At 43.1% G+C, this 18,039-nt stretch overlaps 3 protein-coding genes across 10 annotated transcripts in view; 2 read left to right on the plus strand and 1 right to left on the minus strand.

Moving 5' to 3' along the window:
- LOC133485737 (CSC1-like protein 2) overlaps nucleotides 1–4,168 on the plus strand; it is a 28,577-nt gene extending 24,409 nt beyond the window's left edge. For 3 of the 5 annotated variants that reach the window (XM_061789949.1, XM_061789951.1, XM_061789953.1), the window contains one exon: nucleotides 2,127–4,168. In XM_061789949.1, the coding sequence (XP_061645933.1) occupies nucleotides 2,127–2,306 (180 nt within the window). In that variant the 3' untranslated portion in view covers nucleotides 2,307–4,168. The remainder of the gene's footprint in view (nucleotides 1–2,126) is intronic. The other 2 variants (XM_061789952.1, XM_061789950.1) reach the window with 1 other exon arrangement.
- A 1,875-nt stretch (nucleotides 4,169–6,043) lies between these two features.
- LOC133485747 (zinc transporter ZIP9) lies at nucleotides 6,044–17,212 on the plus strand. Of its 3 annotated transcripts, none has more exons than XM_061789973.1 (7): nucleotides 6,044–6,380; nucleotides 6,566–6,680; nucleotides 6,762–6,881; nucleotides 7,037–7,099; nucleotides 9,229–9,314; nucleotides 16,177–16,453; nucleotides 17,108–17,212. In XM_061789973.1, the coding sequence occupies exons 1-6, from the start codon at nucleotides 6,285–6,287 to the stop codon at nucleotides 16,432–16,434; spliced, it is 738 nt and encodes a 245-aa protein (XP_061645957.1). In that variant the 5' UTR covers nucleotides 6,044–6,284; the 3' UTR covers nucleotides 16,435–16,453; nucleotides 17,108–17,212. The 3 variants fall into 3 exon arrangements, with proteins under 3 accessions (XP_061645957.1, XP_061645955.1, XP_061645956.1); XM_061789972.1 differs by lacking the exons at nucleotides 16,177–16,453; nucleotides 17,108–17,212 and adding exons at nucleotides 10,854–10,988; nucleotides 11,059–11,826 and having other exon boundaries at nucleotides 6,132–6,380; XM_061789971.1 differs by lacking the exons at nucleotides 16,177–16,453; nucleotides 17,108–17,212 and adding exons at nucleotides 10,854–10,988; nucleotides 11,059–11,826 and having other exon boundaries at nucleotides 6,127–6,380; nucleotides 6,566–6,881.
- On the minus strand, nucleotides 11,193–16,241 carry LOC133485742 (coiled-coil domain-containing protein 177). 2 transcript variants are annotated; one of them, XM_061789961.1, is made up of 3 exons: nucleotides 16,161–16,241; nucleotides 13,682–15,656; nucleotides 11,818–12,323 (listed from the first exon to the last, which is right to left on the minus strand). In XM_061789961.1, exon 2 carries the CDS (start codon nucleotides 15,525–15,527, stop codon nucleotides 13,833–13,835), a length of 1,695 nt encoding a protein of 564 aa, XP_061645945.1. In that variant the 5' UTR covers nucleotides 15,528–15,656; nucleotides 16,161–16,241; the 3' UTR covers nucleotides 11,818–12,323; nucleotides 13,682–13,832. The 2 variants fall into 2 exon arrangements, with proteins under 2 accessions (XP_061645946.1, XP_061645945.1); XM_061789962.1 differs by lacking the exons at nucleotides 11,818–12,323; nucleotides 16,161–16,241 and adding an exon at nucleotides 11,193–11,328 and having other exon boundaries at nucleotides 13,682–15,715.
- Nucleotides 17,213–18,039: the final 827 nt, after the last annotated feature.

The following is an 18,039-nucleotide window of genomic DNA, read 5'->3' on the forward strand; positions in this document are numbered from 1 at the left end:
CCACAGCATGATGCTGCCACCACCATGCTTTACTGTTGGGACTGTATTGGACAGGTGATGAGCAGTGCCTGGTTTTCTCCACACATACTGCTTAGAATTAAGGCCATAAAGTTCTATCTTGGTCTCACCAGACCAGAGAATCTTATTTCTCACCATCTTGGAGTCCTTCAGGTGTTTTTTTTTAGCCAACTCCATGCAAGCTTTCATGTGTCTTGCACAGAGGAGAGGCTTCCGTCGGGCCACTCTGCCATAAGCCCTGACTGGTAGAGGGCTGCAGTGATGGTTGACCTAGAGCTTTCTTGCATCTCTGGAGCTCAGCCACAGTGATCTTTGGGTTCTTCTTTACCTCTCTCACCAAGGATTTTTATCCCCAGATTGCTTCGTTTGGCTGGACGGCCAGCTCTAGGAAGGGTTGTGCTCGTCCCAAACATCTTCCATTTAAGGATTATGGACGCCACTGCGCTCTTAGGAACCTTAAGTGCAGCATACATTTTTTTGTAATCTTGGCCAGATCTGTACCTTGCCACAATTCTGTCTCTGAGCTCTTCAGGCAGTTCCTCATTTGCTCTGATGCACTGTGAGCTGTAAGGTCTTATATAGACAGGTGTGTGGCTTCCCTAATCAAGTCCAATCAGTATGATCAAACACAGCTGGACTCCAATGAAGGTGTAGAACCATCTCAAGCATGATCAGAAGAAATGGACAGCACCCGAGTTAAATGAGTGTCACAGCAAAGGGTCTGAGTACTTATTGCTGTGTGATATTTCAGTTTTTCTTTTTTCATAAATCTATAAAAATTTCAATAATTCCGTTTTGTTTCTGTCAATATGAGGTGCTGTGTGTACATTAAAACTCATTCACAGCCAGCCTTCCCAGTTAACATGGATATTTGACTTCTAAAGCCGTCACTGGCAGTGAATGTGTTGAGGAAAGAAATTAACTTAAATTATTTTAGCAAATGGCTGCAATATAACAGAGTGAAAAATATAAGGGTGAATACTTTCCATACCCACTGTAAGTACAAATGCACACCACCATACCAGTTCCAAGATCAAGCAGCAATCCAGTGAGACATACAACTGCCTCTTTGTAAACCCAAACCAAAAACAACAATGCCGTTGTTCTGCTTGCTATGGGCGCTAATTAGCTATTTATTGTTTTCTGTAGCTCACATTCAAAGATTGAAACATATGACGAATGGAAAAATGGGCATAAATACAATTATATAAATGAAAGAACATTTACCTTTGTTTCATCATGGACATTAATTTGAGTTTTCAGCATCTTTCATTCCTCTGCTTCGTGTGCTGAAGTCTCATTGAGTCCTCAGTAGCCCAATTCTTTGTGACATCGCCTTGAAAGAGGTTCGCTGATAAAGCTTTGTGACACTGCGATGATTACCCATGAGTACACAGCATGCAGTATACTCCAATCTTATTTTCAGTTGTCCTGGTAACTGCATAATGTAGACCATTCTTATTCAAAATACCTTTAAGAACACTGAATATGAAGGGTATTTTGGATATGTAACCTTTTGTCAATACAAAAAATGAAAATGGCGAATATTGTTTTTAATATCTAACGGGACAAGCCGAAATGATAAAAACAAGTCTTGTCATTTTTTGCTGTAAGATACTCCATTCAATAAATAAGAAAACTACTTTAACTAGTAATGTTACACTCAATTTGACCTAAATAGATTCTATTTGTTCAATTTTTGTTTACAATTTTTTTTGGGATGGTCGAGAATTAAACTGCTTTTATTTTTTCACTCATTTTAAACCAGCTGACAACCATTTAGACTCATTCACACTGTCACTGAGTGGTAACTGAACCCACGCTGCCTGCACCGAAGTGAGGCGAATGTACCACCACGCCATTAGTGACTCATTTAAAACAACTAAGGGTTAATTGTTTTCCAGTTACACTGTAAATACTTAAATGCTAGAACTAAAGCACAAAATACACCTGTAGCTGCCATTCTATCACGTCAAAAGATTCCGATCATGCAACAAGCGCATCAGCATCAAGTTTCTTGCCAAATGTCTATTTTTGTCGATGGTGCTGGCTTGCAAAGTTACTCTTCACAAAGAGATTTTATTTGTAATGTTTGTCTTCTTCAACAGCAGATGTACATCGCAGAGGTTTTGCAAGATCCAAATTCAGAGGAGGCCGGATCGGGCAGTGGCGAGGATGACGGTCAGGGGTCGTCGCAGGACGAGGAAATAATCAATGTGGAAAATGGCCTGAACGAGGACTTCCAGTCTGGAGAAGATAGCCTCATTGAAAATGAAGTGAGACACTGAGACAACAGAAAGATTCAACAATGCACTGAATAAATGAACTAAACCTGATGTGGTTCAACAAGGTCACCAAAGCATCTCAACCTGATCGAGGGACGTAAAACTAATGGACACGTGTTGTCTACTAATTACACGGATTCTTACATACTTACAGCGGGACTACTTGCAAAAGTAATGCATGAGCAGTAAAGTCCTTCGGAGCCACCACCACAGTGCATGGACTCAGTGAAAAGACACAAAAGGAGACATGACAAATATGGCCCTATCTTGCACTTGAAACAAGAAGACTTATAACGCCAATAAGCTCCGCTTTCCACAAAGGCACCGTCGATGGCATGCCTTCAAGATTTCCCCATGATTGTCTGCTAGTACCCCAAAATGTCCCCACGCGATGCTTCATATGTAATGCGGCTATCAAGAGAGGTGCAGATGTTTCCACAAAGCTCATGCAGTCCCATAGAGGCCTCGAAGAGAAGAGCACTATTTTCTTTTAGCACATAACCTCTTTGGGCATTGATTAGAATATGTACATTGCCTTCCCACTGTGGAAGAGGATCGGTATCTTAGCACACTATACTGATAGAAGCGATGCAGCCCATTGGGATTGCTGTTGGACTGCTGCTACTTGACCCTGCTACAAGAGGACTTTGAGTTGAATAGGATGGACAGAAAGTCGGTGGGGTCAGTCTGTTATGATACTCAATTGACATTTGTCTTCTTTCTATCTTTCTTTTGCCCATAGGTTTACATATTTACGCACAGATACTGACATTTGCATTAATTTTTTGGTGGTAACTGGGTATGGACTAGTTAGTCTCTGTCTTGTCCTTGTTAACTGTTGTGTATATATAGGCACTTGATCATGTAGGTCCTGTTAGGCGTATTATAAGATGTTGGCAGCCATGTTACAGCCTTCCGAAGCTGATTTGTAAATTGTTTTAATTAAATTGTGTAATATCTATGATAAAACATGAACCATCACAAAAGAAGTCTACAGCCACAACTGTGGGTAAAATGCATTCGTCTAAAATAATTTAAGCTGAACCAAGTAACATTTGCTGATCTGAACTGAAAGTACGGACCCAATTAAGGCCTTACTCTGCATCAAACTTGTCATTTTTAGGCCCCAAAACATTTATTCAACATATGCTCAAAATCTGTGGTAGTTATTTGTTCAAATGTTGCATCTGTTTTTTTTGTTTTTTTTTTGTATGGCCCTTAGGAGGCCCCCAATGAGAAAAAAGGTTTCCCATCGCTGTCATCGGGACTCCAGTATGAGTTGGCCGTTTTTGTAGCTGTTGATAAAGTTAATGTTTCAGTCCCGTTTCACAGCATTCACAATAACAACTCTATTAAAGCAGCTGCTCAGATCCCTTAGGGTCCGATCACAACACCAACAGTGACCATGACCTGTAGTCAGAATGTGTCTATTATTTTGGTACTAACAAAACAATTCTTTGACATGTTAAAGTGGCGTTCTCTGATGATTGTAAGAAGACTGTTTCATACCTCTACATTTGTATACCTCTAATATGTCTTGAAATCTCTGAATGGGTTTCAGAGGGATACTTTGACAACACGATTTCTTTAACTTTGAATGTACTTGACATGCACAACTTTTGATAAGATGCGAACAGTGCTCAATAGCTAATAGGTGATCAGCTTTGGTTCACTGGAAAACCAACCATACGTGTTATTTTGTATTAAAACTGAACTGACAGGTGTAGTGTTCACTGCAAGGAGAACACCCATGTGTGTATAAACTCATCCACATTGTGAATCATATTGTTTTACTTAATTTCCTATGCATCTTTGGACTCATTGGAAATAAAATAGTTTTTGTTAACAAAAAAAACAAACCCTCATTATTAGTTGTCCGCTTGTTCCATTCTCAAAATATTTGAGTAAAATGTTTCTCCATCTCAAATTGCACTTTTAATTTTCTCGCTAGTTGAAATAAAATAACATCTTCTTTACATTGTTAGGCCATCCATTTTCAATAGCGCTGGACTTCAAAAGGGTCACTGGTGAGCTGGAGCCTATCCCATCTGACTTTGGGTGAGAGGGGGGTGCAGCCTGAATTGGTTACCAGTCAATCACAGGACACAGGCTGTATAGACGAACAACCATTCTCATTCACATTTACACTTAAGGGTAATTTAGTCTTCAATAAATGTATGTTTCTGGAATGTGGAAGGAAACTCAAAAATTTGGGGAGAACATGCAAACTCAAGTCAACAGGAAGACAAAGATTTGATCCCCAAACCTCAGAACTGTGAGGCAGACATTAACGACTAGACCACAACTTTACAACAAATGTTCTCTAATCATTTACACAGCTATGGCCAGGACTACAAATATGAGTATAAACATACAGTATACTTGCAGTTCGGCACCCACGGATATTCCCCCCACCCCCCATTTTGTTTTCTTTTTTTTGTTGTTGAGGGGAACCAACCCTGAAAATTGGTTTATCCCTGCTTATTTAACATTTTGGGGTGTAAAGAGAAAAAAAAAAAGCAGGTTTTTTTTTTCAGTGTAATTCTAATGAGTGTTAATTATTCGCGGATTTTCGCTATTTGCGGTCCAGCCATTCACTCCCGTGAATAGTGAGTGGTCAGTGGTGTATATAGTATTGCTGTCCAATGAAAACATGGCATGTACTCCAAATATTTTATTTTTATTATAAAAAAAATAAAAATATAGTTCATTAAGTTTTCAATTACACAGTGTTCCAAATTATGCATTGCAGGAATTTTTTGCTGATTATCTGTATCATATATTAATAAATGCTAATTTATTTTCAATAATTTGGAACACTCTATTTTTGGAGTCATTTTGCAAAATATTGTTATTCATGTGGTTTTGTTCCCAAAAAATACTATAGAAGTTGTTATTGTTAATGATAGCTGGGATAGACTCTAGCACGCCCACGACCCTTGTGAGGATAAAGCGGTACAGAACACCTCGACAGTGCAGGGACCTACGCGAGGATCCTGTTCGTGGACTTCAGCTCAGCGTTCAACACCATCATCCCTGAACTCCTTTCATCCAAGCTTCTCCAGCTCAGCGTCTCGCCTGCCATCTGCCAGTGGATTTACAGCTTCCTGATGGGCAGGACACAGCAGGTGAGGCTGGGGGAGGCCACCTCATTCACACGCAGCATCAGCACTGGGGTGCCTCAAGGTTGTGTCCTCTCTCCGCTGCTCTTCTCTCTCTACACGAACAACTGCACCTCAATGCACCCGGCCGTCAAACTCCTGAAGTTTGCAGATGACACCACTGCAACGGACAATCAAAAGTGCTGGAAGGATTGTCGGTACTGTTAAGGACGTAATATAATGTCAATTTTCAATAGATCATGGAACCTTCAACCGTCCTTGCTTGTTCGTTTTCAATATTAGTCATTCAAACTGCTCTAAGTGCTAGAGGACTGCACTTTTTGCATAATTGTCAAAAAAAAAATACAAACAAATGTACCGGCATTACCAGATAACTATTAAAGCTTGATTGATCAGTGACTGTTTTTTGTCAGTGTCTTTATGTCTCAAAGTGTTCTCTGTCAATTGTCTGTTGTCGTACTAGAGCGGCTCCAACTACCGGAGACAAATTCCTTGTGTGTTTTTTTCGATATACTTGGCAAATAAAGATGATTCTGATTGAGAAACTGGATGGATGGGTGGATCGTGCATAATTATGCTTCATACAACACATGAGCGTAATGTAACAGTTTTCTTTGGGACGATAAGCGGAAAAAAAGAGAACATGCAAAGATCACATTCCGGTTTGAAACCTGTTTGCTTTGTGTTCTCCAAATAGTTCAAAAGAACTGCGGCTGCGTGGCCTTTTTCTTCGTTCTCTTCGCCTGCCGCTGCTGCTGCTGCTCAGTAGTCCAAGTAGCAGCAGGACGGTCACGCACGGAAGCAAACGACACCACTCGTGAGTTAAAAAAACAAAACAAACAACAACAACAACGTCGAAATGGACGCTGGTTTGAGCATTACTCCACTATCAATAGCAATGTTTGTCGGTTGTTTCCTGCTCGGATTCATCCCTCTGTTGTTCCGATTTTCGGAGGTAAGCCCTTTGCTGTACAAACAGAGAGTGACGTTTTCCCGTATTTTTTGCTCATTCGGAGTCCAAACAAATGTGCTGCTACTTGTGTCCTTATATGGCCATTTGACGGTCGAAATGTGCAGTTTCAGTTGTAGCTCTAAAGTTAAAATGAGGCGCGCGCGTGTGTGTGTGTGTGTGTGTTGTAGAGAAGCGTGCACTTCATCTCCATCCTGGGTGCAGGCTTGTTGTGTGGAACAGCCCTCGCCATCACCATCCCCGAAGGAGTGGGCTTATTGCAAGCGTCCTGGACACACCGGCATGGTCACCATCATATCATAAAGGTATATTCTGTTCTCATGAATGTGTTTGTGGCCTTATTTGTGTATCCTTGTCTCCTCGCAGTGAACGCAACCTCCACAGAAAGAGCCCCCTCGCCTCAGCTGTGGATCGGCGTGGCTTTGACGTTGGGCTTTGCCTTCATGTTTGTGGTGGATCAGCTGGGGAGTTACCTCTCCCTGTGTGGTGAGTGGACATTGCATTTACATACATTTGGCAGAATCCAGTGGCGGGCAGTGCATCTGGGTTTGGGCCTTCAGTCGGGACTAACTCAAACTAAATCCACCTCGTAATACCTCAGCCGTCACGACACGGATGTTGAATGTTTCTTGTAATTTCAGGACAAACGACTCCTAACAGGGGCGCCATCACAGCCACGCTGGGGCTGGTTATTCATGCCGCAGGTACAGTTATAGTAATATCAACTCCATTTCTGTTAGCATGTGTTTGGCCACAGCGCACAACGCATTTCAGTACACTAGGCCATCCTCAAAGCAATGTGCACACTTTTTCTCGCTTTTTTAATTTAAAGCCTTGCCTGAGAGAAGTGATTCTCAAGACTTGTGGGTTGGGACCCAAAAGTGGTCATTAGTTTACGACAGCGCCGCCGTACAACGTTTTGACATCATGAACGGCACACAATTTAACTAGTTTAGAAAATGGAGCTAGTCAGTTACTGTTTTTCATTTGATGATTTATTGATTTATTTTTTGGTGTAATGCCTAAAAGTGTGTTAAACATTTACAGTAATTATCACTTCGAGACTGTTAGTGTATGAGCGGTGCATTCCAACATACATAGCAATTTGTCATGCTGGCACTGTCCATCCATCCATTTTCTAATGCTTATCCGGGTCGGGTCGCGGGGGCAGTAGCTTTAGCAGGGACGCCCAGACTTCCCTCTCCCCAGCCACTTCATCCAGCTCTTCCGGGGGGATCCCGAGGCGTTCCCAGGCCAGCCGAAGGACGTAGTCTCTCCAGCCTGTCCTGGGTCGTCACCGGGGTCTCTTCCCGGTGGGACGTGCCCGGAACACCTCACCAGGGAGGCGTTCGGGAGGCATCCGAATCAGATGCCCCAGCCACCTCATCTGGCCACCAGAGCTGCATTCCGCTTGGCCAGCCGGTACCTATCAGCTGCCTCAGGAGTCCCACAGGCCAAAAAGGCCCAATAGGACTCCTTCTTCAACTTGACGGCATCCCTCACCGTTGGTGTCCACCAACGGGTTCGGGGATTGCCGCCACGACAGGCACCGACCACCTTACGGCCACAACTCCGGTCGGCCGCCTCAGCAATGGAGGCGTGGATCATGGTCCACTCGGACTCGATGTCCCCCGCCTCCCCCGGAACATGAGCAAAGTTCTGTCGGAGGTGGGAGTTGAAACTCCTTCTGACAGGGGATTCTGCCAGACGTTCCCAGCAGACCCTCACAATACGTTTGGGCATGCCACGTCGGACCGGCATCTTCCCCCACCATCGGAGCCAACTCACCACCAGGTGGTGATCAGTTGACAGCTCCGCCCCTCTCTTCACCCGAGTGTCCAAGACATGCGGCCGCAAGTCCGATGACACGACCACAAAGTCGATCATTGAACTGCGACCTGGCACTGTGAAACTGTAATAAGCATGTGTTATGCTTCGAAACATGATACAGCATGCATACTGTGTTTTCAAATGCTACTTTTGAAGTATCCATTTTCTTTTTCTTTTTACAATTTTATTCATTTTTAACCTCCATGTAAGTGGGTGGTGACTTAGCCGCGGGTGACAGTTAGTGGTTGTATTCCTATTGAAACGTTTTTGCAGCGTGTGACCAAAATAGACCAAATCATTGGTTAGTTGTGGAGAAAACGGCATTTGACACCACCGGAGGAAATTGTTTTCCTTGTGTGAAGGATTGCCTTGTGAGTTGTGTGACGATCTAATGTGTAGTCTGCCTTTTGCCCGAAGTCAGCTGGAATAGGCTCTCACGCCCCAGTGTCGTATTGAGCAGATGGATGCTGCTGCCCATTGCTGACTTCATTTTGTTCTAATTTTCAATGAATCTATGGTGCCTCTGCTGGTTATGCAACACTTCTTCCAACTGTGTGTTAAGAGGGGGAAAAAACACTTGCAACCTACTTTCATACATAAAACCACATCGGGTAAAACATGCTTATTTTTATTACAGCCGTTTCCTTTTGTTGAGTCAGGGTGCTTCTTAATTGTCACAATTCCAGGCGTTATGACTCGGGAGAAGTTGGCTCTCGCCCACAAATGTCTTTTTTGACTTTTTGTCATAAATATTGAACATGTTCATTAAGATAGTCGGCGCCGACCTGTTTTGGACCCTAAAGCCGGAACGAATCCACTCTTAACAGTACACACATCAGACCTAAGGACAATCTTATCGGGTAATCACATGATTGGTCGGGTCGGGGCAAAATCTCCAAGAAAGGCCGATTGTCTTTGTCTGTGTGTAGTAAGTAAACAAACGGAATGTTGTCTTTGTATGCTATACTTTTTGTGACCTCTTTGTGTTTCGCTTTGCAAACAGCTGACGGATTCGCGCTGGGTGCAGTGGTAGCCACAGGCCAGATTACAGTGCAAATCATCGTGTTTTTAGCGGTGATTCTACACAAGGTGAGAATATTGCGATGACGGAATTATGCTGCATTCAAGACCCGGGCGAAATTGGAAATAATCCCACTTGGAGCTCACACGGTCCACCTTTAAAATGTTCCACTGAATGGTTAAACAAAAAACATGGGTGGTGACAACAACGGGCTGTTTGCTTTGTTTGTGGAAAGAAGTAAAACCAGATATTTTTTTTTATGGGTAACTTTGATCATGTTACCAAATAACAGACAACACCTTTCCATTGTTCTGTGGCGTCACATTACTGCATCACGTGGCAGTCGATGTATATGAACTTGCCTTGAGTTTGTGACTAGGAATTTCCTTGTCAGAGGTTGTAAATAAACAACACCCCAGGTTTCTGGAATGCGGAATAACATAGAACACTAATGAAGCAGCGCACAATGCTGCGTTTACACTGCAGGTCCAAGATGTGTGTGTACAGTTTCTTTGACTTACTGTCTTATTTCCATGTACATTTCAAGTGACACAAATCTGATATGACTGTTTACACAGACAGACCAAATGAAACAAACTTTGCGCTGTTGCCCAAATTGCATGTGAAATATTCCATAAGCGTCAACACTGGGGAGTGACAACATGGATTTAACACAGTTAAGTTGACCTGGGCTGGTCCCTCTGATTAAATTAGGATAACCTCCACATTACTCCACTGGCTGCAGTTGGGAATTGTTTTGGTTATTTAATGATTGACACACCTCCAATGTAGCATATTTAAACCATATTCAATGCTTTTGCTGTAGTTTAGTTTTACAGCGGGTGTTTCAAAGTGTTCGCTGTAAATCATGCCCTTCGCAGTGGATAGGCACAGAGCCCTGCTGCGAAAAACCTTAATTGACACGCCCCCAAAAATGTTTACATTCATAATTTAAATATACCACAATTATCCCAAAACATTTTGATGTCATTTCAAACTCATCTTAAAACATTACCTTTCATGGTGCTTCAAACTTTTTAATAGCCACTCAGCAGGGCAAAATCTCCCCGTAACAACTAACAACTCTGCTTCCTCGACCTATAAAGATCTTGTTGGATCACTTCAGCATACTTCTTTGACACTAATGGCTACTTTCCTAGTAATTGTGGCATTTTAGGGTGGTACTGAAAGAGCACAAAAACCAGTTGAGCGAATAGCTGAGGTAGGTTCCACAGGAAAAAAAAAAAAAAAAGGCCAAATAGAATTTGTGTACAGCAAACCATAAATACACAGGGGTTCACTGTATTTGTGTTTGAGCAGACGTGCGTGTATTTCGTTGACGTCACGCTCGCGTTGACAGGGTGGATCCAGTCTGTCTGTTTACACTGCTCTTGCATTGGCCGATAAGCTGATATGTATCATATTTTTATCCACATTTGGAAGAGGCCCAATTCTGACTTGAAGATTTCTGCTTAAGTTCATAGTTTTTGTATTTACGCTGACATATCCGAAGTGTGCCACTGGAGCCACCCCAAAATTTAGAATTGTGTCACTTGAAAGACAAAAGTGTAAATCCAGTCTTAAAGTATTTCCCCCTTGTCTGCCAGGTTCCGGCAGCTTTTGGTTTGGTTGCCTTTCTGATGCATGCGGGACTGGAAAATAGGTCCATCCAGGGATATCTGTTTGCCTTTTCAGCTGCAGCACCAATTGTTGCTATCAGCACTTACTTCATACTACACGCAGTAAGACCGCACAAACTAGTCATCCTATAGTAGACTGCTACACTGATCGGGAATGTGTTTGTGTCTGCAGTCTTGCATGTCATCTCAGAACCAGCTCGCTGCAACTGGTGTCGGAATGCTCTTCTCGGCCGGGAGTTTCCTCTTTGTGGCCACGGTGCACGTTCTTCCTGACATCATCAGCAGTCATAGTCATGGACGTGCGGGCCAAGACTCTGATCACCTCCAGCAGCAGAGCCACTTAGGCCTTCAGGAGAGCTTGACTCTTGTTCTCGGGGTGGGGCTTCCTGTGCTTCTGGCTGTGGGGCTTCATGATGACTGAGAAGAACTTGGCAGGCCACACCTGCAAGAAAATTGAGGACTTGTATAACAAGAAATTGTAGTTCACTTAGAATGTGAAAGCTGAGCAATGCGGTCACCAAGCTGACAGGCCAAAGAGAGAAATTAACTGAGCAGGGAGTGGGGAGATGGGTCAAAAGAAAGGGATAGCTCATATGTCATCCTTGGTGCACAATTTCCATTACACAACAAAAACCGTGGCAGCAATGTTGTACCAGGTTTTTCTTCATATCTGATAATAGCATCCTGAAAAATGCCATAGCTTTAGATGGATAAATATACATATCATCCATCCATCCGTTTTGTATAGCACTTGTCCTCATTGGTATCAGGGCTGAGTTGGAAGTTATTCCAGATAAAGCCTTATGGGGTTGGACATCTTTTGATTTAATAGCATGAGAAAGTGTACACCCATGTTTGAATGTAGTAAATTGTACATACCTCCCTGCAGATACTAGGGTAACTGACAACAAACCATTAAACAACATGACAATTACAGGAACAGGTTTTTAATGCATCACTTGTCATTTCACGTGGTAACGTGACACCGCGTCACAGAAAGAAGAGGGAGGATTACCGGTGCAGTGGTTAAAATTGTAGGACAGTGATTGCAGGTCGCCAGCCAATCAAACATTTTGGTCAAGACTCTGACTGGATACACTGGCAAAATGACCTTTTTAAAACAAGTAAAACAATAATAAAAACAAGACATTTTGACCCTAAAATAAGTGGAAAAATCTGCCAATGGAGCTAGTATGAATTGACTTGATTAGTTTCTTAAAATAAGATCTTGTACCTTAGTCTTTTTGTCTTGCATAACATTGCAGAAAAAAGTCTAAACTGTCTTTAAATAAGTACGTTTTCGCAAGGGAAAAAAAAACTGTTTTTGCAGTGTAGGAACAGTATGAAGTTGGTCTATTTCTGTCCACTTGTGAAGTCAGCTGACAGAGAAGCAGGCTTAGCTTTAGTTGACATTGTTCTCGCTCAGTGTTTCCAAACCTTTATTGAGCCAAGGCACAAAAATGTCACTGAACACCACCATACAATAATGTCAAAATATGTATATTTGGCATATGGAAATAATGATGATCTCAATGTACATATTTACTTAGTGTGAAATCTGGGCTTGTTTACAGAGGTGGGCAGGAACTAAGCTACATTTACTACGTGGCATTTACTCAAGTAACATTTTGGATAAATTGTACTTGTCAGAGTAGGTTTAATGAAGCATCCGTTTTACTTTTACTCGAGTATTTATGTTAAGAAGAAATGGTACACTCCATTACAATACTCTATATGCCGCTCGCTACTTTCATTTATTAGTAATTGCACGTGCGATCCATTTTTAGACTTGTTTTCGACTTCTGTATTGGACGCTGTTGGTCCAATCCACCCTGATTACCGCAGTGACGGTTGACTCAAGTTCACCAGTCAAACGAAAGTCACATGTCCGCACAAAGTCTTCTTTTGGGCTTCGCGGGCCAATCAAAGTGAGTCGTGACAGCCGCGCGCAACTTGTTTACATTACAGACAATGAAAAAAAAACAGCCTTAACATGCAGCGTACTTTTGTCACTGCCCAAACTTGGATATCTCAGCCCGCTTCTAACTTGAGAAAACACCTTGCAGTAAGTTGCAGATGTTTTTGCTGTGCAGAAGGCAGCAAGTTAAATGGCAAGTCCAAGTCAATCACATTCAAGTTTGTTTGTTGCTTATTTTCATCTTCCCTCTCAAAAAGATACAACAATAAATCAGTTGAGTGGTACAAGTTCTAGGTCACATTAATGGTGGAAAACGTTTTAAAATGATTTATCTTGGTCAACAACACAAAAACCTGGCATTTGAACAAGGGTCAATATACTTTTTATATCCACTGCAGCCTTGCTCCTCTTTTTGTAATCTGCCTGGCGAACTTTCAGTGTTGTGCTGTTTAACAAGTAAAATAGTATAAGACCATTTCTTGGAGCTGAATTTGCCTTAATTTGTTATTTTACAAAAATGTTATTTTCAAAAGATTTTATTATTATTTAGATTAAGTGATATTGTTCAGCGATATCAGAATTTGCACATTCATATTTTATTTTGTTATTTTTATTTGCCATTCATGCTCTTTAAAAAACAAATCAGAAGTTACGCACTAGTTACTCAGTACTTGAGTAGTTTTTTTCACTGAGCACTTTCTTACTCTTAAGTAATTATTTGGAGGACTACTTTTTACCTTTATTTGAGTCATGTTATTCTAAAATATCAGTACTCTAACTTGAGTACAGTTTTTTGCTACTCTACCCACCTCTGCTTGTTTAGTCGAATCCAAAAATATTTTCAATGGCAACATGTAGCGACAATGGTTAGCTGTACCTTCTGCCATCCAGAGGAAGAGCATGCGGGAATCCGTTTTGGAGAGGCCGTTGAGGTTCTTACACAGCCAACTCATCCAAGATCTCACCGTGCACTGGGAAGTTCAAGCGCAGGCTTGTGGGAAGATCTTCCGATTGGTGTTGTTGCTGTTTCAGAGGTTCATGCGGCCGATGGAGGCGGCCAGCTGGGCTTCCTGAGCCATCTGCGCAAAAGAGCGACTTTGAGTCTGCTGCCTCACTCGCTCCCTCAAGTGAAACGACGCCAGGGCCTGCTTGTGCGCCTCCTGCTGTTTGCGTTCCCGCTCTCGAAGCAGCCTCTTGCACCTCCGTTCCTTCATGGCGACGCTGCTTTCCCTAACCATCCTCAATGCCTCGTCCTCTCTCTGATTGCTCTCTCGTTTTCGCCGGTGACGCAGCTGCCTGTGTTTGTTGTGCTGACGCGTCTGCTGGGCTCTCTTCCTTTGCCGGGCTGACGTGTGCTCGGCGGCTCTCTGCGTGCGCTGCTGACTCAGCTTGACCAGGAGGTGCTTGTGCGTGAGCTGCTGGATGCTCTGCAGCTTGGCCCTGAGTTGGGCTCTTAGAATCCGCTTCTCCTCCCGTGCCGCCTGCTCCTGTAGCTCCAGCAGCCGGGCCCCCACATCGCGGGCGTGTTTCTCACAAGAATGCCGCGTCTTCCTTTCCAGTGCCCCCCTTAAACGTGACTCCTCGTCCTCCACCTGTTTCTCCACTTGCTGTTTTAGGAGGATGTGGCGCAGCAGCTCGTTTCTGTTTTCCTCCTGGAGACGCTTCTTCCCCTTCTTCTCCAGCCGCAGTTTGCTCCTCCTTGCTCTCTGCTCCTTCTCCACAGCCCTCTGTCTTTCCTTGTCTCGCTGCCTTTTGTCCACCTCTTCCATTTCTCTCAGCACTTTCTCTTGGTAGCATTTCCTCCCCTGTGCGTCCTTCTGCGCAACTGCCATCTGCCCTCGACGCTGCGCCTCCACCTGCTCCTTCAGCCTCTTCCAGCGCTCCTCGTGCAGCATCATCTCCCTTTTGAGTTGTACAGCTCTCTCTTCTTCCCGACATGCTCTGAGTGCCCTGCGGGCCTCCAGCTCCTCGTGCCAGTGTTGCACGCTTTGCATCAGCTGCTTCGCCGTCCTTTTGTCTACCTGCGCCTGCCGGGCCTCCTCCTGCCTACGGGCCTCCTCTCGCTCCTCGTCCCTGTGCTGCCTGTGACAGACGCGATCCATCTCCTCGTGGTGCCTCACCAGCATGAGAGCTGCAATCTTGCGGTCTGTCTGCGATATCGGGACACGCATCTCCCTCCTGATGTCTTCAGTTAGCCTCTTCAGTTTCATCTGGATAGCTGGGGAGTGCCTGAGGTCACCTAGGCTGCAGATTGTGTTCCTGTCTGGCTCTCCCCCAGCAGAGCAGGATGTTTTACTCGCACATCTGTCCCGAATACACAAATGTGCATATGGAAAAGGATCAGTTGTCTCATGAGCGATGTCATCTTTCAGCTTGGTGTCATGTCTCGTTTCCAGGCTTGAGACTTTCTTAGTGCTCGGCCACCTGTCAACCTGCTGCATAATCCTCTCCCTCTCATCTCGGCACATTTGCAAAAGCTTCCTTCTGTCCTTTTTGTAGGATTCGTGCATAATTTTCACCCCCTCTAAAGGCACGTCACACTGCTCAGCCGATAAATCAGTCAGCGATTTCATCAGAAGTTCAACAGGTTTGATGCCAAGTCGCGCACAGGACTCCAAGGAGCGGGGGCTTGTTAAAACGTACCTGCTCTTTTCTGCATCAGCAGATTCAAAGTTGTTCAGATCCAAGTGAGGTAGAGGTGACAATGACCTCAGGTCCCCCATAATGAAACGAGACCTACGTTACCTGACTGCAAAGGTGCACAAAGAATAGCCTCAAAGTGGACTACGGCTCAGTCGGTTTGCCAGCGTGGCAGGGTCATGAAGGGATTAGTGTGTCCATGTGACCGGTATCTTTATACCGGAAATAAGAGAGAGAAATTACACACTAATTATGTGAAATCAGCATTAGGAAGAACAAATACAAAGTAAAGGGAAAATGCTGTTCCCCTACATAGATTGTTACATTTCATTAAAACAATTTTGTTGTAAATTCTGATGACTATACAGGGTGGCCATTTAGTGTCTATATAATTAAAACATTTAAAAAAGAAACAAATGAATAGACAAATATGTGGAAATTATTACAAAATGAGTAGTTATATATGTGCCCTTTTCTTGTGGCGTAACTGTTTTACTTTTGTAATATTTAGTTTAAATTGAAAAAAGACATGGACACACTGAACAAGCAGTTCAAAAACAGACCAGAAAAAAATCCAATTAAATTGCAGTGATTTGCACATAAAATACACTTAAATTAAAATGCGATTGTACTGTTTAATGTATACACTTTCTACTCTATTGCCAATGTAAAACAAAAAAAAGCAACGAAAACAGACATCAAAATAATCTACTCACCTTTTGCAAATGCCAGGCCAGTAGCTGGAAGGGATTTGGGACACGTGCGCTTGCCATGGCAAGACCAACGACATCCATAAAAACAAGAGGTGCTTTGTGGTGTCCAGCTGTCTGTACAACATTTCTTAGCACGCCACCTAGCGTCCAGTTCATGCGCGGAGGCTCGAGATATGGAGGTTTCCAGTGCAACTGCAGACAGACCTCTCTCTTCCAGTGGGGCTTGTCTGCAAGATGGCGACAACCACATTGGCCTCAGGAAGGAAAAAAGGAGTGAATGATCGAGTCATTGCAGGGTGAGTAGTACTAGCAGCAGCAGTGATAGATGGATAAGATATTTGCAATATATAAAAAGACGCTTTTCTTCTCCTCACTGTCTGACATCAAATCAGACTAAACTCCTGTTTTTTGGTCATTTAGGGTTACCAAAATAATTTCTGTTAGCTCAATACTAATATAACAATTTAAAGGCAATGTTTCATTTCTTCAAAGTCAGAAGTTTGTCTGCATTTTATTAGTATTTGTATAACTTGGGTCAAATGTTATTGTTATCCTTCCACCAGTTTCTCACAAGAGTTTTTGGCGCATTCCTCCTAGCAGAACTGGTGTAACTGAGCCAAGTTTGTACTTGGAGTGCCAAGTTTTTTTGTTTTTTTTTGGTGGTACTTGGTGTCAAAAGTTTGAGAAACATTGCATCACAATGTTTCATTGTGCTTTTTAACAACACACAATTTAAATATTATCTTCCAGCATAAAACCATTAAACTAAACACAACACAATTATATAACAAATGAAATGTGTTAAGTGCTTGTGATGCAGAGAGACAGACAACCATTCAAACACCACTCATGCGCCCATCAGTTGTTTGCATTGGATGTGTAATGGCAGTGAGTGATGCAGCGATTGATTCCTCATTGTTATGCAGTATCTCTCTCTATTTCTCTGACAGGTGTCCTTCATGGATTCAACTGGCTGGAAAATGGAGAGGAGGAGCAGACTGGAGATCAAGTGAGCAGAGAGCAGAGGAACATGCAGTGCCCACCTTCCTCTATGTGTAAGTTAAGGTATGATTTACGAGTCCATTTGATATGAAGTTATTTAAAGCATTTCAGCAGAGTTTATATTTTTTAGGCAGACACAGACGACTGCCTGATGACTTAGCTATTGTTTTGATTGGATGTGAGGCCAGGGGCCAGAAGTGTCATGTGACTGCCAGGCTCCATTTAATTGGTCAAATGAGGTCAAACGTCGCTATTGGTTACGTCTGATTGGTGAAACAGACTCATGTGACTAGTCTAGCTCAATATAATGGCATAAAAGTAGTTTCTTCTTAACAAAAATACTAAAAGTACAGTATGTTACATTTGAACTACTTTGACGAGTACAATTTATCCAAGATGTTACTTAAGTATCGTATTTTCACGACCATAAGGCGCACTTAAAAGTCCTCAATTTTCTACAAAATGGACGGGGCGCCTTATAATACAGCGCGCCTTATGTGTGCACCGAGTTCCAAAATCTGTAAATGTTGTTGTGTGTCCGCTTGACTGACTGGAATCATTTCCTGCCGACACACTGCTGATATAGGGGAAAGGCGGACGTGACTGAGGACAGCATGTGGACGTTAAAGGGGGAAGGGTGCGCGTGAAAGAGGACGCTAAAGGCACGCCCCCAGTAGGTATATGGTGCCGGTATGTGCATTGTGCAAAACAACATCGGTTTGGCTAAGTACCCCAGAAAATGTCACCTACGAAGAGACACGCAGCACAGTTTAAACTGCAAGCTATCAGTTGCGCGGAGGAACAAGGGAATCGAGCAGCCGCGAGAGAATTCAAGCTCAACGAATCCATGGTTCGCAAGTGGAAGAAGCAAGAAAACGAG

Source organism: Phyllopteryx taeniolatus, chromosome 11 (genome assembly GCF_024500385.1).
Source record: "Phyllopteryx taeniolatus isolate TA_2022b chromosome 11, UOR_Ptae_1.2, whole genome shotgun sequence".
Taxonomy (NCBI): Eukaryota; Metazoa; Chordata; class Actinopteri; order Syngnathiformes; family Syngnathidae; genus Phyllopteryx; species Phyllopteryx taeniolatus.

Coding starts and splice junctions, on each gene's coding strand:
- LOC133485747 (XM_061789971.1), top strand. CDS start 6,285: ATGGACGCTGGTTTGAGCATTACTCCACTATCAATAGCAATGTTTGTC. Junction 9,315..10,853: donor TAGCGGTGATTCTACACAAG/GTGAGAATATTG, acceptor CTTGTCTGCCAG/GTTCCGGCAGCTTTTGGTTT. Junction 10,989..11,058: donor CTTACTTCATACTACACGCA/GTAAGACCGCAC, acceptor TTGTGTCTGCAG/TCTTGCATGTCATCTCAGAA.
- LOC133485742 (XM_061789962.1), bottom strand. CDS start 15,527: ATGGGGGACCTGAGGTCATTGTCACCTCTACCTCACTTGGATCTGAAC.